This window comes from Protopterus annectens, chromosome 17.part0 (assembly GCF_019279795.1).
Source record: "Protopterus annectens isolate FY-2018-M chromosome 17.part0, PAN1.0, whole genome shotgun sequence".
In the NCBI taxonomy this organism is placed as follows: Eukaryota; Metazoa; Chordata; order Ceratodontiformes; family Protopteridae; genus Protopterus; species Protopterus annectens.
Genome location: NC_056751.1, coordinates 58,545,081 through 58,572,951, shown reverse-complemented (window position 1 = coordinate 58,572,951; position 27,871 = coordinate 58,545,081). Strand labels below are relative to the sequence as shown.

General features: G+C 36.6%; 1 protein-coding gene across 2 annotated transcripts in view; it reads right to left on the bottom strand.

Moving 5' to 3' along the window:
- RBPMS (RNA binding protein, mRNA processing factor) overlaps positions 1–27,871 on the bottom strand; it is a 1,623,413-nt gene that overhangs the window by 115,160 nt on the left and 1,480,382 nt on the right. For both annotated transcript variants that reach the window (XM_044059084.1, XR_006363155.1), the window contains one exon: positions 14,917–14,986. In XM_044059084.1, the coding sequence (XP_043915019.1) occupies positions 14,924–14,986 (63 nt within the window). In that variant the 3' untranslated portion in view covers positions 14,917–14,923. The remainder of the gene's footprint in view (positions 1–14,916; positions 14,987–27,871) is intronic.

Below are 27,871 nucleotides of genomic sequence, written 5' to 3'. Positions count from 1 at the left end.
ATATATTCATGTTGTAAAGAAGCAGGAACAACAATTCTAGTACCTTTGAAAATAATGCCATCTTCCATCAACATCTCATCTCTTGTAATGAAAATAAGTTTGCACTTTAGGTGGTATACTAGATTGCTTTGACGGCCATCCAACATTAATGTAGTGGTTGAGCTTTTGCAAAATTGGATCAGTCTTTGTATGATCTCTCAACTCATCAAGTCTCGTGGTAGAAAAATTATGTACTTCCATGATGTCAAAATTCTCTTCATGAAACTGTTCCGTTGTATTTCTGGGCGATCTGGATAAGGTATCAGCCAGATAAAGAAGTTTGCCTTCTGTATAGATCATTTTGAAGTTGCACTTTTGCAGTTTGAGCATCATTCTTTGTAACCTCGCTGGAGCTGAATGCATAGGCTTCTTTAGAATAGTAACTAGAGGTTGGTGATCAGTTTCAATCTGAATAGCTCGACCATAGATACAATCATGAAACTTTGAACATGCAAATACTATTGCCAAAAGTTCTTTCTCAATCTGAGCATATTGCATTTCAGTTTGGACAAGAGTTCTAGATGCGTAGGCTATTGGTCTGCCTTCCTGAAGAATAACTGTGCCAAGAACAAATCTTGAAGCTTCACAGGAAAGAGTTACTGTTTTATCAACATCATAGTATCTTAATGTATGTGGGGTGGCAATTTTATGCTTAAGGTCTTCAAATGCCTTCTGGTGCTGTTCCAGCCAAGACCATATAACATTTTTGTGTGTCAGCTCATACAAAGGTGCTGTCAACTCACTAAAGTCTGGTACAAACTTGCCTAAATAGTTGACCATACCAAGACAATGTTGTAGAGCTTGAGCATTATCTGGAGCTGGCATCTCAAGAATAGCTGCTTGCTTGGATGGGTCTGGTTGCAAGCCAGTGTTAGTAAATAAATTACCTACATATGTAACTTCTGGTAGTCTGAATTTGCACTTCAGAGGATTGAGCTTTAAGTTCACTTCACATGCTCTGTCTAGAACTTTCTTAAGGTTTCTGACATGCTCTGCTTCACCAATGCCTCCAACCAACAAATCACCTACTATTATGGCAAACGAATAACCTGAAAAAATTTGCTCCATTGCACGCTGAAAGACTTCACTTGCAGAATTTATTCCAAATAGCATCCTGAGGAATCTATATCTACCAAATGGGGTACTGAAAGTAGTCAGTAATGAGGATTTGCGATCAAGCATCACTTGCCAAAATGAGCTTTTTGCATCCAAGACAGAAAAAAACAGTGGCATTTGGTATTAGGGCTGCAACTTCCTTGACTGTACACATTGGATAATGCAGTCTCTTTAATGCTTTGTTCAAATCTGTTGGGTCAATACATATTCTGATTTTATGTGAGCCTTTTTTGTGGGCTGTTACCATGGACGACACCCATTCGGTTGGTTCTGGACAAATTACACCTTTCTGCACCATTTTATCCAACTGAGCTTTAACTTTATTCTGCATAGTTATCAGAACGTTTATTGCCTTGGTCTGACCACTGGAATGACCTCTGGGTCTAACTTCATAGAATACACAATTGGAAGTTTGTCCAACTTGTTATTGAAAACATCAGCACACTCTGAGAAAACAGCTTCAGTAAAATTGGAACTAGGATATGTGCTTATATGATGAACTTCTTTGGTAAAAGAAAGCAAATTCATTCTCATACTGCCTCTGAGACCCAATAATGATTGCACAGGTCTTCAAACTACATAGAATAACAAACTGCAACAGTTCCTAGCCAAATAACATTAAAGCACTACTGAGCCCTCTGTTTGAATTTGTTCACCTCCATAAGCAACAATTTTTGCACTATTAACCACACGGAGTTGTTCATTAGTTCCTACCTTAGCAAATGTGTCTGCTAACATAACATTACACTTTGAGCCAGAGTCTACTCTAAGGTTGGTGGCTTTACCACTGATCTATACAGTACAAAACACTTCATTCTTTGCCAACAAATTTACTGCATCAACTTTGTCACCAATTACCGATACACCATCTATGTAGAGAGTAGAATTGCAGCACTCTGTGTGATCAACTTGCTTTTTTGAGTGACCCTTCTTTATAACTTTGTGAGGTTTACTTGATTTGCAAAACTTTTGAAAATGGTTCCATTATAAACTTGTGGAATTGCAGACCAAATGCTAAGTATTTTTCTCTTTTAAACTCATGACTGGCACCACAACTGTGACAGTTAACAATAAAGCTGGATTTCGGTTTTGCTAACTCACCCTTGTACTGCACTGATCATGTCCTTTTCTTAGAACTTGCTGGAAATCTAGGGGTTCTCCCAGGAAAACCAGCAGGGGTTACAGATGCCACATGCTTAGGCCTGCTTCTGCTAGCCATGTGTTGCATGCTGTCGACATTTACTCTGGAGCCTGCTGAAACCATGCTCTTACCACTTGCAAGCATACTTGTGTGCCTTTCTGTGAGCTCATAGATTTGACAAATCTCAATAGCTTTGCTCAGCATGAAATCACTGTCATGACGCAAAATCTTTCTCACTGCAGCACTATTAATACCACACACAGGCATGTCCTTTATTAGCTCATCTTTTAAATCACCAAACTGACAACTTTGCTTCTCAGGTCAGTTTTATAAGCTGCAAAAGTTTCCCTTGGTTTTTGATCTCTTGTGTAAAACAAATACCTCTCTAATGTAATATTTGTCTGGGGATTACACATTTCCCTGAACTTGCACTTCAAACACTTAGGGTCTTCCCTTGATACAGCCTGTACAACAATATGAAGTTTTTACCTTCTCCCTCATATTCTGATGGTGCATACACAAATGAACGCTCTCTTTCAATGGCCTGTGACCCAGCTAGGCTTAGCAAAATTGTCAGAATAAGCTTCTTGTATAAAAATATCATACTCTTGCTTAAATATTCTCCAGTTCTCTGCAATATTCTCATCAAACACTAATGGGTGTTGGCTTTTGAAATCTGTCTGCCATATTAACACATACCAGTGAAGACTTTTACAAGTATGCATGAACACACACACACATATACATATGCCCGAAATTTATGCTAGTATTTGTAACTATGCCCAATAGCACAACAAGCCTCTGAATAACTGAACTTTGTGAAATAAGTCTCTCAGGCACTGAAATACTCTTGAAATCACTGTACTGCATGAAATCACCTCTTAACAGTGTAAGAAACATTTCAAAATAACTGCACTGTGTAAATGAACTGGGCAAAAGAAGCTCAGAGTAAGAAACATTTCAAAGTAGCTGCACTATGCAAATAATCAGTACAAAGCACACTGAAACTTTCCTAAAATGGCTGTACTTTGCTAAATAACTCTTTGCAGTGCAAGAAACACTGTATTGGTGGCACTTTGTGAATAGACATACCCAGCACAATAAACTTTTCTAAATGGCTGTATTTTGTATTTTGACTGTACTTCACAAAATAGTTGCATTCTGCACACGAATAAACTCTTCAGAATAAATGCACAGTAATAAGCACACACTGTAAGCTCTTTTATATACTTCGAGATACCTCGAATAACTCTAGTTATGCCCTGAATACAATGCAAAAATTATGCCAAAACACAGTACTTTACCAAAAAACATGCAGTTGCATTGCTTTATTTATGCTTAATGTGCCCTTTTTGCCCTTATTATATTTGTTTTGCTCATTTAATATTTTCCATGCCCATTACACTTTTCTTGTATTCATTTTACTCTAAACAGGCCCGTTCTGCTTTAAACATGCTTTGTTTTACAATTCCAAGGTAATTTTGATCTCCTTATGTGCTTTTCTGATAATCGTTTTTTCACATATCTTAATTTTAAACATTTTGTTTAATTAATAAACATCTTGTGCTTCTTGCTTGTTTAATAATGCGGTTTGGGCCCTTGTAATGCTCCGTTTTATTTTTTTTTATAAAATAAATTGTTCATGCAAGTTTTCATTATCTTTGGTTCATTTCTGGCCCTTTTTCTTGCTTGTTTCTCTTAGTTTACCTTCACTGTTATGTAGGCACCTCATAGCTCTGAAAAGCAGTCTCTGGAATCCCAGTTCTAACACCATGTCGCTCGTCTAGTCAGGATAAAATAGATGAATCTTTGTGGGTTCTGTTCAAGCAGCTTTATTATGTACAAACACATCAGGATTGAAGCTTAATAACTTTAACTTAGATAAACTTATAAATAAATTAGCTAGCTATTACACTCATACATGCTCAGTCTCTGGCTGCACTCTCAAAATGGCACTGAAGCTAGCATTTGCTTGCTACATATATGCACGTGCTGATCTTGAGATTCTTCTTAAAGATACAACACGCACACACTATTCTACACCTCCCAAAACACCTCCTACTAACTAAAAAACACTTTTTTTAAATAGACACAATGCAAATGCTACTACAAGGGAATAGTCACTTAATTGCAATTTTTATTATTAAAAATATGCTTAAAATATACCCATTGCATGGGTTTGCTACTGATGCTGTCATGATAGTAGCATTGCAACACACCTGTTTTCTGCCAAACTTCCACTATCCATTTCTACATAGCCTGCTCAACTTCCACCTCTATAAAGCAATATACCCTATTGGAAACTAAATTCTAACCCTAAAACTCCTACCCAATTTCCAGCCGAAGTCCTCTCTTCCATACCCTAAATCTCCACTCCCTCTCCCTAACCCTAAAGTCCCTGATCATTCTTTAAACCTTGAACTCCAACACCCCTTCCTAAACAATTCCCTGAGCCTTCCCTAATCCTAAAACTTCCCTCTCATGCCCTATCCCTAAAACTCCCTTCTTGCTCCCTAACCCTATAGCTCGTTTCTCACTCCCTATCTCTAGTATCCCCCTCCCACTCCCTAACCCTAACCCCCCCCCCCACCCACAGCTCAAGCATGAGCAGCAGCCCACATGAGCTGCAAGGTGTTTGAGTCCCTGGCTTTGAGGTAGTGATTTTGAGCTCTTGGGACTTGACTCCCTGTAGTGTTTCTCTATTAATATTTATGACTGGAAACTAATGTTCAACATACAAACACTAAATGCTTTATGTTCAACATATCTCCCCATCTGTCCTCTCTGCTTCTCGCCATTAACTGTTTAATTGTATATATTTTTTCTATTTCCTTTTCCTTGTTTGTGCTGTGAAATCACACTGCTATTTAATCACGTTCACTTTAGGATTGCTCCTATGTTAATGATATGCTGTGTCATTTTATTATCAATTTTGCAAATATGAATTCTCAACTGATTAACACCTATTGTGTTGTTCTTTGCATGTCCCTGGGATTAGCCTGAAAATGGTCCGGAAGGATCAGTGATTTATCCTGGTTAGTAAATATATAAATATTTACTTCACAGTTATTGCCTGATGGGTGTGTGTGTGTGTGTGTGTGTGTGTGTGTGTGTGTGTGTGTGTGTGTGTGTGTGTGTGTGTGTGTGTGCTGGGGAGAGATTCTCTTATTGCTAGCTCCTAATCTGAGCTAGTTAATATTACTTAGTTTATTCTGTCTTAGATGTGGAACAAAATAAAGAAAGCTTTTTTTTCACTTTCTTTTTCTCTTCTTAGCCACACATTTATGCTAGTATAAACCTGCTTCTTGAAAGCTTACAGAGAGAGCAATTAAAGCGTACTCTTCCATATTACTGAGAGATGGGAAGTACTGCAAAACCTGAAGGGAAAAAGAGAGGTCTGAACTTAAGTGAAGACAGTAAGCAAGATTCACCCCCAGCGTCCCATTCCCACCATCAGAACAGTTACTATTAGGGGATTCAACATTTAGAGCAGACATGTGGTTTTGTCTATAAATGGAACCTAATGATCTGATGCAAAGTTTACTTTTAGTACAGCATCCCCCACCAGTAATATGGGCTACCACTAACACTTTTATTTCATTCTTCTTTCTTTAGAATTAGGGTGTAGCAAATCAAGGAAGGGAGCTTTTCTGTTCTGTATTACTTGACTGATTAAAGATTTTAGAAGGGATTTACTGGATTAATAAAAATTTGGGCAGTAATAATACTATATAAGTTAGTGTATTAAAATTTTAAACCATGATAATAGGAATACTGCACTGGTAAGAATAAAAATCATTGGTATATAAAGACATCCAATGAGCATGCATTAAATATATATATATATATATATATATATATATATATATATATATATATATATATGTAGATGGAGAGTCAGTATTATTCATTAATAACCTTCACAACTCCACTCACCATGCTAGTGTTGTAAAGTATGCAGACAATTCAGAATTAATATGTGCGGCCTCACAATATATAATCTCCAAGACATTACTCCAAAATCCTTCTCATCTGTAGAAACCTGGCTCAAAGAATCAAACATCCTACTCAACCCCAAGAAAACTAAGTTAATTCTTTTTACCTCAAAAATTTGCCAAAAGCAAATGTAATTTTTTACCATAAAGTCAGCAAATAATGCTGTCATTGAAACTGTAACTCACAGTATATTTCTAGTCTTTATAACAGATGACAATCTACTGCGGTGGTGGTGCTGCAGTAGTGTTGTCGCCTCACTGTAAGACGTTGTCCTGTTCGATTCTCAGCTAAAGCATCTTCTGTGTGGAGACATGCGTGAATGGGCGCCCCTTCGTTGAAGGTTGTGCATCAGAGCTGGCAACTTGGGACGTAAAAATCTACTGCCAATCATTAGTGGACCGGAGTTCCACTGTGGCGACCCCTAACCGGGAAAAGCCGAAAGATACAACAACATAATAGATGACAATCTCAAATATGACTAGCATACACTGCACACCATTATGTGTACACACCAGAAACTAAGCTGCTTTTAAAGGATCAGTGGATTCCTTACAGATACTACAAGAAAAACTGTAGCCACCACCTTCTCATTGCCAACTCTCTTATACAGTGTTCCTGTCTTAACAAATGTAAACAATACTCAAAGAAAGAAACTTGCCTCCTGCTACAATAAAGTAGCTAAATTTGCCACCACTTTCTCTCATATGATCCAACTTTGTCATAGCTTAAAGCAATTAAACTGGCTTGAACTACACAACCACCTAACATATTCACAACTAACTAAATCACACAAACTCATTCATCATCCAGAAAAATGCCCTGCACTACATAACCTATTGCCCAGCAAGGGACCTCCGCTCTTTTCTTATTACTTATAAATAAGTCAAATAATGTTGCAGGAGACTCGCTCTACTCCCAATACATTGCTAAGCTCTGGAATAGTGTCCCATGCAAATAAAACTCTGACAAATCCAATAGTTTTAAACCACTGCTTAATATCTTAACCAGTTCTAGTGCTGCATGTGCTCATCTCAAGGTTAAGACTTTCTGTTCAACATACAATATTCTCAAAATGCTCTCCTTAAACAGAATACACTCAACCTCTCACTGAAATGACAAAACAATTTTTATACATAACTGCTGCATATATAATTCAGTAAGTTGCATGTAGGTTTTCTCTTTAGTAACTTCCACCTCTGTAAAATCTTAGAATGTATAAATATAACTGCTGTTTGTGTCTAAATGTAAATAGAAGTGTAACCACTGTGCATTTAACTGGAACTTAGTATAATGTAATGTAACCAAATGGAGCTTTTCTCCCTGGGCCTCCACTGAAAATGAGTATTACTCAGACAGATATTTCTTGTAAACAAAGACAAATAAATAAATACAATAAAATAAATAAATACGTTTAGGTATTACAGCCAGCACAGCTTTCTTCCAGGATTTTTAAAATACTTTTAAAACCTTCCAAATCTTTATTACTTTCTTCCTTCCAAGCTTCCATACTTCCACAGGAATGCCATCTATTCTTGAAGACTTTCCTTAAGACTGATTATACGTCACCATTTTAATCTTATCTCCTTTTATCTTAACTGTTAATTGTTGCTTCATCTACCTCTAACCTTGGCATACTCAAGTCTTTCATAAATATTTCCCATTTGTACTTTTTATTGATTTCCACATTCCTCTGCTTTATACAAATATTCATAAAATTTCCAAAACATCTCTAATACCTCTACAGGATCTCTGGTTATTTTTTTTTGCTATATACTCCCTAAGTCTGGCAAAAACCCATTCTACTTTCTGTTGCCTAAGTCATTGCACTAAGAGGTTTTTGTGCTCTGGAGTTATTTTCAAAACAGTTACTTAACAGCAATATTTCTAATCATATTAATTTTATCCAGATATGCCCTTATTTTCTCTTTAGCATCATGCAGTTGCATCTGTTCTTGCTCTGTGAGATTCCTCTTATTTTGCAATACTTTAACCTCTGTCAACCCCTATAAATAATTCTTCTTAATCATATATATATATTTTTAATTTCTACCCAATTTTTAATCTTTAATTTCATTTTATTCTACTCATTAGCTATAACTTCTGAAGAAATTTTCATCTTCCCTAATAGTTCTTGAATAATTTTCACTACCCATTCCTTAAATTCCTCTCTGTTTATCAGGTAGGTGGGGAAGTATCAGTGTGTCATTTTTACTTCATTACTTTGCATTTTTATCTTAGTTTTTATTTTTGCATGATCTGAAATAGCTATGGGATATGTGTCGAAGCTTTCACTTATATGTACATGTTCCTGTGAAATATAATTTCTGTCTAGTCTAGCCTAGTTATTGTATCCTGAAGAATAATATGTAAATTATCTCTGAGTTCCTACTACTGAGTTCACATCTTCCTTACCAAATATTCTCATAAATGTCTTCAGAAATTTACCCTTTTTTGCTACATTTTCCCTTTGATATACCCCAGATATATCCTTACTGTAGCAAATCAAGTTCCAGTTCAGTCCCCACTTATAAGTACTATTCCCTGCTGAAAGCCGATTACTTCTCCCCAAATTTTCTTAAGGTGCATAATAGCAGTTTTAGTTAGAATATAAATACTTGCCAGTATCCCCTTACTACCATGGATATATCATTACTATCTTTTTTCCTTTTCTGTCACTATTGGAGCTCTACTAGCAATTAGCATAAGTAATCCCCTTTCCCTTGATCCCTGATATTCTGATGAATATATACCCTCAAATTCTTTCTTTATTAAAATCACATGCTTACCTCTTTCCAAATGTGTCTCCTGTAGCACTGCTATTTGCAATATCCTTTCTTAATATAATTCAGTATTCTTACATTTTTGTCTATACCTGTGAGGCAATTCACATACCAAAATAATATGTTTAGTGTAGCCATTACGATAAGAAGTTATTATTCCCACCCATTATATATGACAACTTTTTTAAATGTCTGTTTCCATCTTTTCTGTTACATATACCCACTAATGTTTGGCAGATTGATCTCTTACACAGTTCTTTCTTGTCATCTCCATTTGAACCTATGCCACATTTTGCAATAATTTTTTAATGAAAACTCTCAAAATAAAAAATAAAACACACATACCCAGAATACCCCCACAACATATGAACGTAAAACAAACACACACAATTATATACATCTTCAAATAAGTTTAACCCTCCTGACAAGAAAAATTGTCCCAAATTCACAGTTGCACACACAGGCATAATGTAACCTAACATTATAGTTATCCATGCTAAGAGGCATGTTACAGTCTATGGTCCTAATTGCTGTCTCTTCTTGTATTATCTTCATTCCCTTCCCATATGCGAAAAACAGCTTATATGCTTTCAGAAAACATTAACCTTTAGCCTTAAAAAAAGTGTTCAAACTTATTCCTCTCCCCTATAGTCAGCTAATCTCCATGGAAACACAACTACCAAATGTAGAGCTACACTGAACATTTTTGTCAAAGGAAAACTTTTCATTATATTTAGTGTCCTCTTATTTACTTGCTTTCACAAACCAAAGGTTCTACTGGATTAAACCAAAGGCCTAAATCCAGACATTCAGCTATGCAAAAGTAAGAAAGAATATATCATCTCCACAAAAACTCTACCATCTCCAATTTTTAATACTTTGCCCTTTTGCCACAGTCTTGTCATGATTAATTCTCTCTGCTGGTATGATTTCATCTTTACTAATACAGGTCTTGGCTGTATTGGCCAGGTTAGGAACATACACACAATGTGCCCTTTCAGTTAACAAATCCTGCTTTGGAATACCAGTGCAGTTGCTTATTTGTACTTTCATAAAATTAACACAGTCTGTTACTTCTAGTTTCTCTGGTACAGCAGAAAATCTCAAGTTTTCCCTGCATGTTCTATCATCTAAGTCTACCATTTTTTGAAATAGCTCTTATTGTGCATTTTCATACTCAACTAATCTTTTTTCATTTCATCTTCTGATTTTTGTATCTTTATCAGTTCATCTGAAGAGCTATTTAAAGCTATTTTTCAGTCTTTTTTTACCTGAGTTGACATACTCCTTCAACATTTCATTTATCATAATCAGCTCTGAGAACATCTGATTTATCTTTTCCTTTAGACTACTGGAAGCCATGTCTTGCACCAAAGCTGAAGCTTGAACTGTTTTTTTAATGAACAGCTGCAAGAGGCTTCACACTCAGTGTGTTTTCTCTTTTCCTTTACTAGTTGATTTTCCTTCAGGATCTCTACAAGTTTTAGTAAATTAATTTACTGGCATTCAGGCTGTGCACTTACTAACCAGTGAATTAATTTACTAAACTTGTAGAGTTTCTGGCCCTTATCTCAGTTTCATTTTTTCACACTGGGAGAGCTGCAATCAAGCTGTTGATCAGTGTGCAGCCATCTTGGAAGTCCCCTTTTGCAAATTACTCTTGGTCTGTAATGTGTGAAGAGTTGGACATGCACATATTATGTTATAACTGCTAAATAACTTGTTTATATTGGAATAAAAAATAGTGTAAAGGAAACACTATACTGCAACCAATGACTGTTCTGGCAAACAAGGCAAGATAACTTGCATACTTTAACTCTTCCTTCCTTCCTTGTTAGAAAGTTTTCCACATTTGGCTCATTTACTTTACAAATGGAGAGGCTAATGTAGTGTTCCATATTTTGAAGATGGACAGTTGGCTACGGATGTAGTTTGCTTGCTGTTGGCCCCAAGAATTATATGGCACTGATGATGTAGCTAGCCTGGTCCTACCTGTACTGCTCAGTGTTGACTGAAGTTTCTTTTTTCATTTTTTTTTGTGAGTATATGGAGGGTGATGATGGTAGGGTTGCACAGCTTGCTCACTTCATTCCTTAGACTTCTGCAAAATTGAGTTGCTTCTCTTGAGACGTTCTAGGTGTGCAAAAAAAAAATACCAGATCTTTTTACATTATAACTGCTGGGTGACTTTTTTTACCTTAAAACAGTGGTAACTCTCTTGCGTCCTTGATTTTTCAAGAAAATACACATATAAAATAAGGACTCCCTAATATGTTCCTCATATAGACCATTTTTTCTTTTAAATATTGATTATAACATTTTTTTATTTATTCTTTCTAGATAGATTAAAAATACCCTGAAATCATAAACAAGGACCAAACAGGATCTATTAGAAATAGACAAACTAAGGATAATATCTAAAGTACTTTAAAACTATTAGATAATTGTTATTAAGTATAAGCTACATTCATTTATTATGGCCATAGAGAAGGCCTTTGATTCTATTAAACAGGAATATTTGTTTAAGGCAGTAGATATGTTTGATCTACCTAATGAATTCCTAAGATTAATTAAAAATGTATATATATATATATATATATATATATATATATATATATATATACATAGGAAACAAAGCTTATTGATAGAACTGAATCATATTTGTATTGCTACATTGAGCTAAATAGAGGCACTAAACAGAGTGGCCACCATCTCCTATTTTATTTGCACTTGTAACTGAATCTTTGCTTGAAGCAGTTAGGTAAAATAGTGTAATTAAGGGTATTAAGTTAGGTAGTTGTTAAGAATCAAAAAATGTTTTATTTACAGATGATATAATGTTAACACTCAGTGACATCAGAGAATCCACAACTAAACTGAAAAAAATAATTAGGGAATTTAAGCTAAGCTCAGATATGACATTCACTGAAAATAATCTAATGCTATTTTACTAGACAGCAATCAGAATAGTTAATTGTTTAGTGAATTTAGTACTAATTGTAATGTCCAAAAATAGATTATCTAGACATAACCATAAAGGGGAATTGGCTGGTTACTAGAAATACAAACTTTGAAAAATACATTGAGGAGTTGAATGACTTATTTAACATATGAAACAAATTATTTTCTAACTTTGAGTAAGGATTCTAACTAATAAAATCAATTGCTCTTACCAGATTTTATATAGTTCAAACATCATCTCTAATACCTAGCAAAACTCATCTAACATGACAAATAAGAAAATTGTTTGTTTTCTTTGGTTTCTAAGTAAACCTAGATTAGCTCATTGTCATCATATCAAAATTTGGGAAAGAGGACATCTCAAATTACCTATATAGAAACCTATTCAATAACAAGTCTTTTTATAACAATCATACATTGGGTTGAAAGTAATTACACAGCTAGCTGGAAATCATTGCTTCTCTTGAGACTAAGAAAAATCAAACTAAAGTAGCTTAATGGAAAGACAATTTTATACGGTGGTACAATTCCTTCCAAGATAGAAGCCTTAAAGATATGAATAAACTAATACCTAACTTGGACTAGTTCTGGATAACTGGGTATTATTACAATGAATAAGATTTCAAGCACAAAGATTTTTAAGTTCTATTAACTTTCCTGTTCAAAAACTGCCAACAGGTAACCATTATCTGTGCCAGTTTATCTGTGAAAATAAAGAATGAATATCAGCTTTACATGATTTATATAAAATCGTTTTAGAATACAGGGAAATCATAAATGATACATTTTGGCAAGTCACTCTTTAGAACAAACAGTGTCATTTTTCAGATTCTGATAAATATTTAATTCAGACATCAATAAGAAATATTTCGCAAGTACAGTTTTAGAAAAATTGTACTTGGAAGTGTAGATATAGAACTTGTGTTACTTAACGTTCCTATAACCAAGTGTCTTAAATCTGATCAATTTTCCATCTTCTGGCTCATTCTAGAAATGCAGAGAAATGTTATTACTAGGGACTGGAGACTTTGAGAAGATCCCCTCATCACTGAATTCCTCCAGCTATCAAAAATGGCAATATTTAAATAAATTGGAGTTAAGAAGATCTTAGAAGATGCTTACTAGTACTTGTTGGACTAAAGTCATGATATTGCTGGAGAAATGTGAAAATTATATTATCTCCATATCTCCAAAGGCAAAATTATTTCTGAAGTAAATAATTCTATACATATACATAATCGTATTGAAGTAGAGACTGTTGAAAATGTTTTATTTGACTTGCTAGTTGCAAGAATAATTTTTAAATACTGTACATAGCCAATGTTTTATTGTTGAAATTTCTTTACTAAAAAGGGTTGTATTTGATGAATAAATAGTTTTGATATTATTTACAGAGATTCTTTCTTGTAGCCTGTGGGAAAAAAACAATAAACATTTACCAATTAAAAAATGCTATACTACACTTTGTATTCACATTGTAAAGTACATTCATGAGTAAGACTGAATTCAAAAACACTACATACAAAAACAAAAACAAAAAAATCTCCATTGTTAAACTGATGCATTATCCTGAATGCTTGGCTTAGTTGGAAGTACAAAGAATGTATTATAGACGGCTCGGGGGGGGGGGGGTGTCTACAAATTCTAAGGACAAATTATTGGGTGCAGCAGAGGAATTTAAACCCACGTTGTACTAATGCTCTACAAGAAAATTATCTGTTAGAAACTGATAGAGAAAACATGACTTTATTTGTTTGTCTATAACAGAATGTCTATCATATGGATTAAATGGTCAAAAAGCAGTGTTTTCATAGACCTGAAAGATCAATTTACTGTTTATCAATGGTATTTACAAACGAGTCACAGCATTATACAAACTTTAGATAACCTCATCAGATCCTCATGAGTCTGTTAAAAAAATAAACACTGGAACATTAAAGCTCCACCATTCATTATGAGATAGTAACCCATAACAAACAAATCTGAAGGAATGAAACACAAGAACAGTCTCAGAGTCTTATAACATCATGAAATAAATAGTCTAAAAAAGACTTGCTGTCAGGACAGCTCCACAAAGAGAACATCCGCTGTAGTTACTAATCCATTAAGTGCCTACATACAATGTTATATGGAATACATCCATTTCTGTCCAGCAAAAGTTCTGCCATGGACAATGAGAGAAGTAAAGACCTGCTTGATTTTCAGGGAAGATAACACTGTAAACAGACAATTTCGTATACGTCTATACAGATTCCTTGACATAATTGCATGGCTGTAGAATCTGTTGTATAAAACCATGAGAAGAGTATAGATTCTACCACTACAGAAAATATTTCAGTGTCTGCTATTGTCCACATGGATTCAGTGTCTGCCATTCTCCACATGGATTCAGTGTCTGCCATTGTCCACATGGATTACTTATTACCCATTTCCTTCCTACTTGTTTTCTATTATTGGTGGGTCAGTGTGGTACTGCAACACATGGCTACTCCATTCCCTTCTGAGGTCCCTGTATGTGTAGCTAAACAGTAAATGTAAGTTGAACAGTTTGTACAATTCTTTCTACATTACATTTGTAATTACACCTTAAGTACTAACTTCATTTTGATTTATTACTAAATGAAAGTTCATCCGCCTGTTACACTAGCCAAAAGAACTACTGTAAGGCACTGAAACTAGTTCAGATGAACATAAGATTTAAATTAAACATTTTCCAAAAACATCTCAAAATTCTGCATATTTCAAATTTATTTTACATTTTCATTGATCTAATAAAGTTCTAACGTTTTACACACATGCTCACAGACAAGCAAATGTGCTCACATGCATACACTAGTATTCTTATTTTAACTAAACTGTTTGCAGGTCTAATCTTATACTTACACAGCGTTCAGCAGAATTGACGAGTTTTCCATCCCTGTGGAGTGGAATCTGAAGGCGCAATCCAGCGCATCTAGAATTGTAGAATAATGTTGCATTTAGAACACAGCACAGATACTCATATTACAGTCAGCTATGTTTTTTATACAAATGTCTAACTACAGTCTGGCCTGCACAGGGGAGCTATAACTGCAGGATAGGCTCTTTATTTTCACAATGGCAACCAAAAGAGTAAACAGCTTGAATGTTTCACAGTATTAAGTAAGGAAAAAATTGAGTTTTATTTTGTGTTTTGTAAGCATGCATATGTATGTATTTTGTTGTATGACTATATATATATATATATATATATATATATATATATATATACACAAACACACACACACACACACACATGCACGCATACACAGACACACACGCGCGCACACACACACACACACACACACACACACACACACACACACACACACACACACACACACACACACACACACACACATACACACACACACACACACACACACACCACTAGGAATGCCACCAGTCCTCACTGATAGTTTTATTGTAAAGATTTTGTGCTTTCATCCAGACTACTGGGACTTCATCAGAATCTACAATAAAAAATCTTAATCATTCAATTAATAAATCAACCAATAATTTACTAACCCAACACTATTAAGTTGTTCAAGAAGACATTAATAAAATATACTATATTCAAACAACTATTAGATCACTTGTTTAAATACAATACTTAAATATACTAAAAGGTTGTATAACAAGTTATATAAAAATTATTATAAAGTTGAATATTTATAAGTATTAATAAAAAGTCATAAGAATTCAGCCACTTGTGAGGATAATGAATATTCTCAAATTTGTTTCTCTCATCTTTAACACAGTTACTTTATCTATAACCAAAAACATTTTTTTAATTCAAACATTCCAGTGTGTGCCTCTATAAATTATTGGTCATTTTACATGTTTTAATGTCATACAGGCACTCATAAATTCTATCCTGCAACCTCTTTTCATTTTACCAACATAAAACAAAGTGCAGGATAGCTACTTTTGTACATACACAACTCTAAAAGTAGTTAAAAATGTCATGGATATCCAATTACTTGATCAAAGCCTCTCTAATAACATAAGGGCTGCTGTGTATTAATTTACAACATTTACATGCACCACATTTAGACATCCACTTCCTGATAATGGAACATTTCCCCTTATTATATTTATGTCGACTCTCCAATATATTTATTTAAACAAAAAGAAAAAGGTACCATTTTTTGCAAATGTTAATTCATATGTGCTATCAAAGTAGCCAGTGATGGTGCAGAACTGGATGAAGCTCTAAATAAGTTAAGTTGGGATTTTATACATTGAAATTATGGCAAGGATGAAGAGGCATATATTAAACAGGAGATTACGGAATGTAGGGAAACAGCTGCAAAGCCTTTCTTAAAATCTTTAACTCATAAAATGTAAATATACTGAAGAGCCGTATGACATTTAGAATTACTCTACAATTTTAAAGGAATGTGCAGGACATATATGCGATTTTAAGCAAGAATTGGCACATGTTAACTATTGATAATTGTATTAAGCTGACAGCTGGTGAAACTCCTCCTTATGTATTTAAAAACAAATGGAATCTTAAAAAACAATTATGTTATAAAGATAAGTGGTATTCACCTGAAAGTAATTCTAAATGAATGGGAGCATTCCCATATTATGTTACAACTGCAAACAATTAAGTGGATTGTGACCACTAACACTTTTATACATCCTTATATGAAGACATCTTAGAAACTTTATACCTGGGCAGATTGTAAGAGCAAGAAAGAACAGTTTTGTACCTACCATAAATGTAGATGTTTGAGTGTATACCCTGCTGCAGTCATCACACTTAGGTTATCCTGTCGTCAGGCGGTCCCGCAGTCGGCCTGAATTCCAAAGTCTTGGTCCGGCGTCGGTTGCTGTCGCTTCTTCCCTGATATAAGAGGCATCCAACGCCATTTTCTTCAGTTTTTCTTGCCCCAAATGTCAGGTGCCCCCCCAAAAGGTGGTCAGTAGATCGTACCAATAATAAAAGTTTAGCGCAAACAAACATCCCTCCAGCTATAAGCAAATACACCACAAAGGTTGCATCAGAATGTAAGGTATTGAAAGGTTTTAGTTAGGTCAGAGGGGTTGGAGGGAGGGTAACCTGGACTGCAGCAGGGTATACACTCGAACATCTACATTTATGGTAGGTACAAAACTGTACTATGTTCATCGTGTTACCCTGCTGCAGTCATCACACTTGGGTAGAATCCCAAAGCTAAGGATGAGAGGTAGAGTCAAACAGGGTTAGAGGAGGCTAGAAGGCCCTGCAAAACTGCAGTGGCAAAGCCAGCTCTAGTCTTAGAGTAAAATGGTAAGTGATAGTGCTTGGTGAAGGTGTGTACTGAACTCCAAGTTGCAGCTTCAAGAATATCCTTGGTTGGCACCCCCCTGAGGAAGGCTGTAGATGTAGCTGCTGCCCTGGTGGAGTGGGGCCTTATGCTAGCAGGAACTGGTTTTCCATGATGGGTGTAGCAAAAACATATGCAATGTCCTATCCATTTGGAAATGGCGTGTTTTGAGATAGCCTTTCCTTGTGATGCTGTAACATAGGATACAAAAAGTTGGTCAGATTTTTGGAAAACCTTAGTTTTATCCAAGTAGTTGCCTGTGAATGTCCAAGGAATGCAGAAGTCTTTTTCCTTTGTTCTGTGGATTTGGAAAGAAGAATGGGTAAATGGATGGTTTGATTTAGAGCCACACTGGATACCACCTTTGGCATAAAGGAGGGGTTAGTTCATAGAGAAGCTCTGTCTTGATGAAAATTGAGGAAAGGATCTACTGCCATTAGTGCCTGTAGCTCTGAGACTCTTTTGGCTGAAGTTATTGCTAGCAGCAGGGCAGTCTTCCATGATATAAACTTTAAGTCAGCTGAGAAAGCTGAATCAAAAGGTGGCAGCGTAAGTTTTTCCAGAACAAAATTGAGGTCCCAAGTTGGTGCTGACGCTCTCATGGGAGGCCTAATGTTTTTGGCCCCTCTGAGATACTGCTTTGGAAGTCGATGTGAAAATAAGGGAGGATCCGTGTTGTAGTGAGCTGAAATAGCTGAGGCGTGGATTTTAATAGATGAAAAAGAAAGTCCTTTGTGTAACATCTCAGATAAATATTGTAGAATCTTCGGTATGTCCGGCTGAAGGGTATTTTGGCCTTTAGCTTGGTTCCAGGCGCAAAATCGTTTCCATTTGTCTGAATAGGCTTTCCTGGTGCTGGGCCTCCTGGCCTCCAGAATGACATCCATAACAGCTTGTGAAAGATGAACTGGCTGGTTGCTTAGGTGATTTGCCATGCAGCCAAATTTAAGGTTTTGAGCTGGCTGTGTAGAATCTGACTGCCTTGCTGTGTGAGCAGATGAGGAATTTGTGCTAAAATCCATGGTGGGCCCTGGGCCATGTTCCTTAGTAGTGGGTTCCAGTGCTGGCGTGGCCAGTCTGGGGCAATGAGTATCATTCGGGGTCTCTCCATCCTGACTTTCAGCAGCACATTTGTGAGAAGGGGCAATGGAAGAAAGGCATATACTGTCAGCATTTTCCAACTGAATGAAAGTGCGTCCACTTTTCAAGCTTGATGGTGAAATGTCCTTGTGCAAAATTTTGATAGCTGATAGTTTTGGGGGGTGGCAAACAGGTCTATGTCTGGGTGCCCCCATTTTTGAGTTATCATTGCAAATACTTGTGGATCCAGTTTCCACTCGTGGGGATCCATGATGTTTCTGCTTAGGTCGTCTGCAAAGGTGTTCTTTTTTCCTGGCAGGAATTGAGCTTGTAATTGAACTTGGTAAGCCAGTGCTGTGTTCCACAAGGTCATTGCTTGCCTGCATAGAGGGTAGGAGTGTGTACCCCCTTGTTTGTTTATGTACCACATTACTGTGGTGTTGTCTGTCCTTATTATAAGCTGTCCTGGATGTAAGAGGTCCTTGAAGGCTGTCAGAGAATTCTGTACAGCTAGCATTTCTTTTTGATTGATGTGAAGATTCCTTTGATCTGCAGTCCATATGCCTTGAACGCACCATCCTGCCATGTGTGCCCCCCAGGCATAGTCCGATGCATCTGGTGTCATAGTTTGCCTGGCTGGGGGTAAGGTGAAAGGCTGACCCTAGTTGACCACCACAGAAACTCCTGGTGAAGGCAGGGAATGAGAGGTACCATTGTTTCCAAGCTGTGGCTGTGTTGTGTCCATACGCTTTTCAGGTACCATTGTAATTTCCTCATATGCAGTTTTGCAAATGGTATTAGTAGTATGCAAGATGCCATGAAGCCCAAGACCTGCAGAGTTTTTTTTCCAGGGAGTTGGGTCTTTGTTGCCATTATTTTGAAGTACTGAGTTAGTTGTAGTTGTTTGTCTGGCGTCAGATAAGCCATCTGGGCCGTTGTATTCAAGCTGGCACCCAGGAATGTCATATTTTGTGAGGACACTAGTTTTGATTTCTTTTCGTTTACTGTGTACCCTAGGCAACTTAGAAGGTGTTTTACAAAAGTCAGATGTTGTAAGAGAATGTCCTTGCTTTCTGCTTGGATGAGGCAGTCGTCCAGGTATGGGTATATTTGAATTCCTCTTTTTCTGCAGTATGCAATTACTGGTGCCAGGCGTTTTGTGAAGACCCTGGATGCAGTAGATAAGCCAAAGGGCAGTGCAGAGAATTGGTAATGGGTTGAACCTGCAATGAAATGGAGGTATCTTCTGCAATTTTGTCTGATAGGGGCATGCAGGTATGCCTCCTTGAGGTCCAACGTTACTAGCCAAGCTTTCTTGCCCAACATGGGAAGAAGCTGCTGTAGTGTTAGCATCTTGAGTTTGGGTACTTGCAAGAAGGTGTTTAGAACTGAAAGGTCCAGAATGGGTCTCCAAGCATTGTCCTTTCTGGGGACTAGAAAGAGCCTTGAGTAAAATCCTTGGCCTTGCTCCTGTGTAGGTACCAGTTGAATGGCTCTCATGTCCATAAGAGCTGTAATTTGTTTTTGTGCCTCTGCCCATTGATTTTGTGGCAGGTTTGGCATTCCTTTTATCCTTGGCAAGGTGTGGAAATGGAATCTGTATCCTTGTGAGATAATGTCTAGGACCCATTTGTCCTTTGTGACGATGCACCAGTTGTCTGAAAAAAATGCTAATTTTCCTCCAAAGGGAGTTGCCAAGAGAGTTTTACTTGGCAGTTTTAGGTTTAAGTCATTGTGTTTGTCTTCTAGTGGTTTGGGAACTGTCTTCTCCTCCCTTCTGTGTTGCAGTGCCCCATTGGCGAGGTTTGTAAGGGGTTTGTGCTTGTCCTCTGCCACTTGGGCATCTGTATCTACCCCTCTGTGGTCTGTCAGAAGCTGGGAAGGACCAATTTTTTGTTGGCCAATTTCTGCTGAAGCGTGGGGGTTGTACCTGTAAGAAATCTTTGACCGTCTGCATAAATTCTGCCTTATCCTCCATTTTCTTTAAAACCTCTTCTGCTTTATCCCCAAATAAGACATCCGGCTGTAAGGGTGCATCTAGTAACTTTGCTTTAACATGATCAGGCAGAGTTTGTTCCTTTAACCAAACATGCCTACGTATAACAGACCCAGTAACAGCTGCTCTACAAGAAGCTTCCAAGGAATCAAATCCACATTGTAAAGTATGTTTGCCCACCTGTTCAGCTGCATGCAACAGATCCTGCATTTCCTTGAATTCAGACTGTTGAGGGTGCATGCTCATCTTTTGTTTTATTTGAGACATTAGGAATTGCTGGTATTTCAGCATGTGAAATTGACAATTTAGTGCTCTCACAGCTAGAGTAGCTGAGGTGTAAACCTTCTTCCCCCACCTATCTAGTGCTCTGGAGTCCCTTTCAGAGGGTACGGGATTTTTAGCCATAGAAGCCTTAGCCCCTTTAGGACCCTGGGAGATTGTCTCTGGGTCAGCAACAGGGCTTTTGTAAAGGAATTTGTGTGAGTCAGGCACTCTATATTATCTATCTGGTTTGGCTGGAGCAGGAGGCAGAGAATCTAGATTTACACTAGATTCTAAGTAAACATCATCCACAATGTCTAAAACTGGAGGGATAGCAAGTGGTCTGTGTTGGGGGAGTAAAAGAAACTCTCGGAGCCTTTTCTTTGAGTCGGAGTAGTCCTGACCTTCCCAGTGGAAATGTTCCCTCATGGTATGTAAGGTTTCCCCAAAGGAATAGTCTTCAGGTGGAGAAGCTGAGGGAATGGAATCTTCAGCATCAGAATCTTCATAAGGGGGAAAGGAGTAATCCTGTTCCTCAGAGGAGCCTGAGGAAATAGACACTTGATCAGAGGAGGCATAATCCTCCTCTTGTCTAGGCCTTTTGTCGGGGGGGGGTTGGGAACCCCTGATTAAAGAAATCAAATCTTCAGCCATTTTAAGCATCTGTTTCTTAGGCATGGGGCCTTGAACTGGAGACTGAAGTGCAGTCTTTTTTGGTTTAAGAGGAGTCTTAATCTTAGCATAAGATTTTCTGGTGAGAGTAGTCGGTCTGAAGACACCTTCTGTAACCGAAGGTTAAAATTGTAGAGAGAGAAGTGAGCAAACGCTTACGGAAAACCCAAGAGATGCTGCAAATATGTTTTCAAAGAATGGTGCTTTCCTCCTTGGCTACTGCTGTTAAAAATCTTTGTTAAGACGCTTCTCCTTGTTTCTTTTTTAAAAGAACTTTTATTAAAATGATTTAAAACAAAAAACAAAATAAAAGCTACAACCTAACCATTTGAAAGTTAGCATTGTAACGCAAAAAAGAGAGATGAGCACTTTCAGTTTATCAACCTTCTTCAGATCTGTGCATATTTTTCTCCCTTTTTAGGTACCGCTCCTAGCTTACTACTTTCTTTATTATTTTCTTTATTAACTATCTCTAATGTTCTTGATCCCTCCTTCTCTGTTGTAAATACAACTTCTAATTCTTCCATGTCCTCAGTAACTATACTGCCATTCGTTACTACTCCTTCCTCTTTATTATCACTCCTCTGTCTTGGTGGGGCATGGATTTCTGCTTACACATGTTGTTTTCTAGATGTTACTTCCGATAAGGACATTTTTCTTGTATTTTGTTTAGTATCGCTAGTTTTAGGTTGATCTTGATTCCTTACTGTTCTTGGCCATTCAAAGAGCTGGCCCACCTTAAAGTCATCAAAATCTCTTCTTAGTTTGTTAATTTTTATAATTTTTAACTTACTGTCATAAATGTCCAATTTGTCTTGGAGGTTCTCCAACCTCATAAGATTTTCTTCAGAGAGATCTAGTTGTTCCATCTCACTCTGCTTTATTTGTACAAGTTCTGAGATTTCATTTTCCTGCGGCTTAAAGAAATCTATAAGTAGTCTAATATAATTAAAACTGGTTTCTTTGTTGATCCATTGCCATTGTGCTAAGAGCTCCGGATAAGTGTTCCATAACTTGGCATACATCTGACCCTTAGTCCTCTAGGTATCAGGTTATGGTGTAGACACGCTTCCATGTGGAAACGCTGCCATTGCAATCTCTTCAACTTATATGCTGCATTTTCCACTTCTTTGTATAAATTCTCGAATGTACTATTTGTTCTAATATTCGCTGTCCTCGTTCCTTCTGTGATATTAATATCGATCAATGGATTGTAGTTGTTTATATGTAAGGTGGCTGCTTTCTTTTTCATATCCATCTGATTTGCTTTCTGTTCACTTTCCATATTCAAATTTTTCATGCGCCAAGTGCGTTGCTCTCAACAAAAGGTTAAAATAGTAGAGAGAGAAGTGAGCAAACGCTTACGGAAAACCCAAGAGATGCTGCAAATATGTTTTCAAAGAATGGTGCTTTCCTCCTTGGCTACTGCTATTAAAAATCTTTGTTAAGACGCTTCTCCTTGTTTCTTCTTTAAAAGAACTTTTATTAAATTATCATTTTAATAAAAGTTCTTTTAAAGAAGAAACAAGGAGAAGCGTCTTAACAAAGATTTTTAACAGCAGTAGCCAAGGAGGAAAGCACCATTCTTTGAAAACATTTCTGTAACCGAAGGTGTTTCCACAGCACCGGCTTCTCCTTCTGCAATGTTGTCGGTAGGGCCTAAAGAAAATGGCTGCGTCGGCCTAGAACTCTCTGCTTGAGAATCCGAAGTGGTCTGGGTTTCCAATTCTGCGGTCGCCAGGGGCTGCGTAGGCGCCTCACTGAAAACCGGAGAACCGGCGACCAGCCCAGCCGAGGCCTCGGAGTCTGGCTTGGATCTAGACTGCCTGTCTTTATCTTTGCATTTTTTATGCACGCCGGTAGTCGATTGCTCCAACAGCATAGTGTAATTAAATTTCCTACCAAAGTAGTATCGTGCGAAATCAAAGCGTCGCTTTATAGTTCGCTTATTGAACCTAGCACAAAACCAACAACCAGTGACATCGTGGTCTGGGCCTAGGCAAGGTATACAATAAGAATGAAAATCCTTATGAGGTATTTGCTTCCCACAAGAAATACAATTGTTAACTTTTTCTGACATCGGACTGAGGCAAGAAAAGGTTCCCCAATGGGGTACTTAGCTTTGAAGACTTCGGACTGAAATTTGATTCGAAAATCTCAGGTGTTGGCCGACCGGCACTTGCGAACTGCTTCTGCTTCAGGCATCGTGCGGCAAGAAAGACTGAAGAAAATGGCGTCGGATTCCTCTTATATACCCCTGGCACACTGACGTCAGGGAAGAAACGACAGCAACCGACGCCGGACCAAGACTTTGGAATTCAGGCCGACTGCGGGACCGCCTGACGACAGGATAACCCAAGTGTGATGACTGCAGCAGGGTAACACGATGAACATCTTATGTAGCTGTAGGTATGGCTTGGATTTCATGTAGGTAAAATGAACAGGACTTTGTGAGAATGAACAAGTGAGCACATACATCACATCATTAAGAAGAATGAGAAAACTCTTGCTAGGCTTGTGATAAGTATAAATGAAATGCATGCATTGTGGTTTATGGTGATTCAGATTACAGAGCAAAGTATGAGGATTGGAGATTTAATAACATGTAGTGAGCTAGCAGAATACAACGGGATTATAAAACCGAATGTGACTCAATTACCTGGGCTTAATCATGCCTATAGCCTTAAGACTTTGTTGAAAAGTGGTTATCACTCAAATAATATCACACAAACACTCATGAGCTAAATTATTCCAACTTAAAGCACATACACACACATATACACACACACACACACACACACACAAAGCTTCATCTCGTTCACCCTGTAAATAACATCACATTTGATTGTTGCTCTGAGTTCACACAAAAAATACATGTGCTTTGTCATTCAGAGCTCGCCATCAAGTGTACAGTACTGCATTGCAAATAAAATAAAAACTTAATTGTGTTATTTTACATATTGCTGCACTGCAAATAAGAAAATTAATCCACTTCTTGTTAAATTACACACCAATTTCCTGGTCTTGCATGGATGACTGGAGCTCTTGCATGCCACTCCAAGGTGGGGGGGGGGGGTCTTTTTTCTTTAATGAGTGACATCAGAAGTTAGTGGACACTGAGCAGGAGAAATTAGATTTTTTTTTTTTAAATTCATGTTTGACAGAAACTTTTTTAATTAATTTTTTACATGTTTAGGCCCCCCATCTAGTACTGGGTGCAAGCCAGCTGCATAGATTGCCTTATGCTAGATCCAGCCCCGGCCAGATTTCAGCTGATTACGAGGTTAAAGAATATAATAAGGAACCAATAATAATGGAAATGTTATCAGGAGGACTGCAAGATGATGTACATTTAACACTACTCAAACAGGATCTGAGTGAGGAGTCAGTGGTGTCATGGCCAGAAATGGCTAACAGAGAAAATAGTTTTGGGAGAGAAATGAAGAAACTGTCAAGGAAGTATTTGTTCGGCAGAAATTTTATACTGCAATGGCTGGAAGTAGTAAGAAGGAAGAAAAAAAAGATGAACACAGAACAAAAAAAAAATTAAAAGAAGGTGTCCGATAGTAAGAAGGTGTAGAATTAAATAATTTCTATAGTTACCCAAGGAAACATTCTGTGACCTACATTTTGAATCTCAGGTATTATTGACAAAAAATATGGACTACTGTGAAAAAAGGAAAAATATTTCCCATGGAATAATTATGTTTTTCAAGGCAAGGATGAACATTAAAAAAAAAAGTTTACTTGCAATTTAGAATGGATGATGTAATAGAATATAATGTAAAGCAATGCATGAAAAAATATGAGCATGTTAGAAATTTCTTTAAAGTTAAAGATGAAAGAAACTCGTAGAATTTGGGGGTGGTGGAAAAGAGAAGTTGTGCAGAAACTGGAAAGTAATATTGGTTAAATACCTACCATGTTTTACTTTTGTTAATGGCTTCAGGGCTACTTTAAAGTATATGGACTAATCAAAATTTCTGGGGAGGATTCATCACTTTCAATTAATGCATATAAGAAAATAACATGCAGCTAGTGTGTAGAAAACAAACATACAGTAAAATTATTGCACAGCAGTATGTAGAAAGTGTAAGAAAGAAGGTAATTTTTGTTTTAACTATTGGGAATGGATGAAGGTTTTGGAAGAAACTGAGGAGAATAATGCTGTGCAAACAAAATTAAGAGGAGATGCAAATACAAGGGGAAACAATAATGTATGAGAAATTACTGAGCAGGCAATTCAGCAAGACAATAACAGTGGTCCTCAAATAGGAGCAAAAGAAGTTGGGGTTGTAACTGAAAATGTTTTTGAAGTTCTACTGAAGGATGATGAAATAAAGGTAGACTGAAGGGCTAGAGAGACATTTTCTACTGGGGAAAGACTGTATGGAAAAGAAAATTCAGGAATTTTCCTTGAAAAGTTAAAAATACATGAAAGTAATACTTGCAGGGTTATTCTTTGAATGCTAATAGCATTTTGAATGTAGCAAGGAGATATGCAGGTCTTGACTGGTGTAGTGAATTGGATGCAGATGTCATAGTAGTGTGTGACATTATTTATTTCTTTACAAGACAGGATAGTTGGGAAAATATGGGGAGGAAATACTGTCTGGACTTTAAATAATGAAAAATGTGTAGGGGTAAGCATGCTATTTGAAAATACAACAAAATAATAGATGTGTGTAATCAGAGCAAGAAGACTTACACTTGTAGACAGACGGGAAGACAAGGTTTTTAGGTTAATTGGGGTATATACTGAAGAGATCTTACATGTTTAAAGAAGTAGACCTTTATGACTGTTACTATGAAAATAATAATGATGGGAGACTTTTACTGTAATCTGAGGGGTGACAAGAAGAAGATGAGACAGGATATGAAACAGATGGAAGTGATAAAATCTGGCAAGTTAAAAACATGGAGTAGTCAATGGACTTACATGAGGGTTCAGTTGAAAACTGAGATTGATTATTTTCTTTTTATAGAAAATATAAGAGAAGTAGATGGTAGAATCGTTACTGGATTTCTGATCGTGTGGCAATATGGATGGAGAGTTCAAAAAGATTAAAATGTTATTGTGGACAGTATAGTAATTCAAAGATTTACATGGGATTTTTTCAGAAGAAAAAAAGGTTGTTGAGGAAGTACAATTAATGTGGAAGAATCAGAAAACTATGACTGAAGTCTATGAATCCTGGAGAGAGTGTTGGATTGTTTACAAGACATACAAGACAGTTTTGATAAAATGATGGGTGATGAATAGGAAGAATATAAAAGTTTCAAAAGGGAATATAGCTAGATTTAGAAAAAATGTTAAATATTTTGAAAGGCAGCAGCAAATATATAAAGAGAATCAAAGAAAAGCAGGGAATGTGTTACTTAAGCAGACGCATTTTCGAAATGGAATTAAAGAAGAGGTATCTCCACATTTAGGGTAAATTGTTAAGGGCAATGTGAGCTTAATGAGTGGGGTGAATGATAGAAATGTTTTACTAAGAATAACACTACGTGAAATATTAAAAGTTGGAGAATATGTTACAGAAAGACATATATATATATATATATATATATATATATATATATATATATAAAATATATAACGAAGTAAGAGGAGGAAAAGTAAAATGGAATATTAAAAGGTTTACAGAAGAAGCAAGTAATGGTTTAGTAATGGAAATAATTTTCTGTGAGTTAACTAATGTGTTTGGAAAAATTAATGTTAATTCAGTTTCCTGTACTGATGGGATAGGGTATGATGTATACAAAAGCTAAGGTAAATAGCAAAAGGAACTTTTTTGTTAAAGTATTGAATGAATAGCTCGACAAAGGCTTTACTATGGAGGAGTTATATGATTGAGTAATAAAGTTAATATGGAAAGGGAGGTAAGACAGGAATTACAAATTGACATCCAATTATACTGGGCAATGTAGAGTATAACATTTTTATGAAAGTTGTGCCAGTGAAATCTGAAATGTTATGAAAGGCATGATTATGTCAGAAATGCATGGTATAAAGGATTAAAATTATAGATTTAATAGTTTTGGTAGGGGAGGTTGTAGACAAAATCATTAATAGAATGAGGATGTCAAACTGATGGTAAGTGGTATACGTAAAACTTTTGAGAAAGTAGAACATGAATATTTATGGCATATATGGGCCGCAATTTCTCATATCAATATTCTGTAAATGTATTTCAATTTACTGTGGGAGCTCTTATCCTCTTATATACAAAGTACACCTGGATCTATTGTATTTTATCTGTTGTGTTTTTTTTCTCCACTAGTACATAATCACTTACCAGCTATTGTGAAACGTTGTGTGAGTGTGTGTTTGTGGAGCCTTTTTCTCCAACTCACTTTAAAATATTTAATCTGTTGAGGGGCTTTTCACCCATTTTATATAATTACAGGTCTACTTCAAACCACAGAAATTACATTTCTTTGAATTTCACTTACCCGACTTCGATTTTCCGAAACATCATTAAACCGAAAG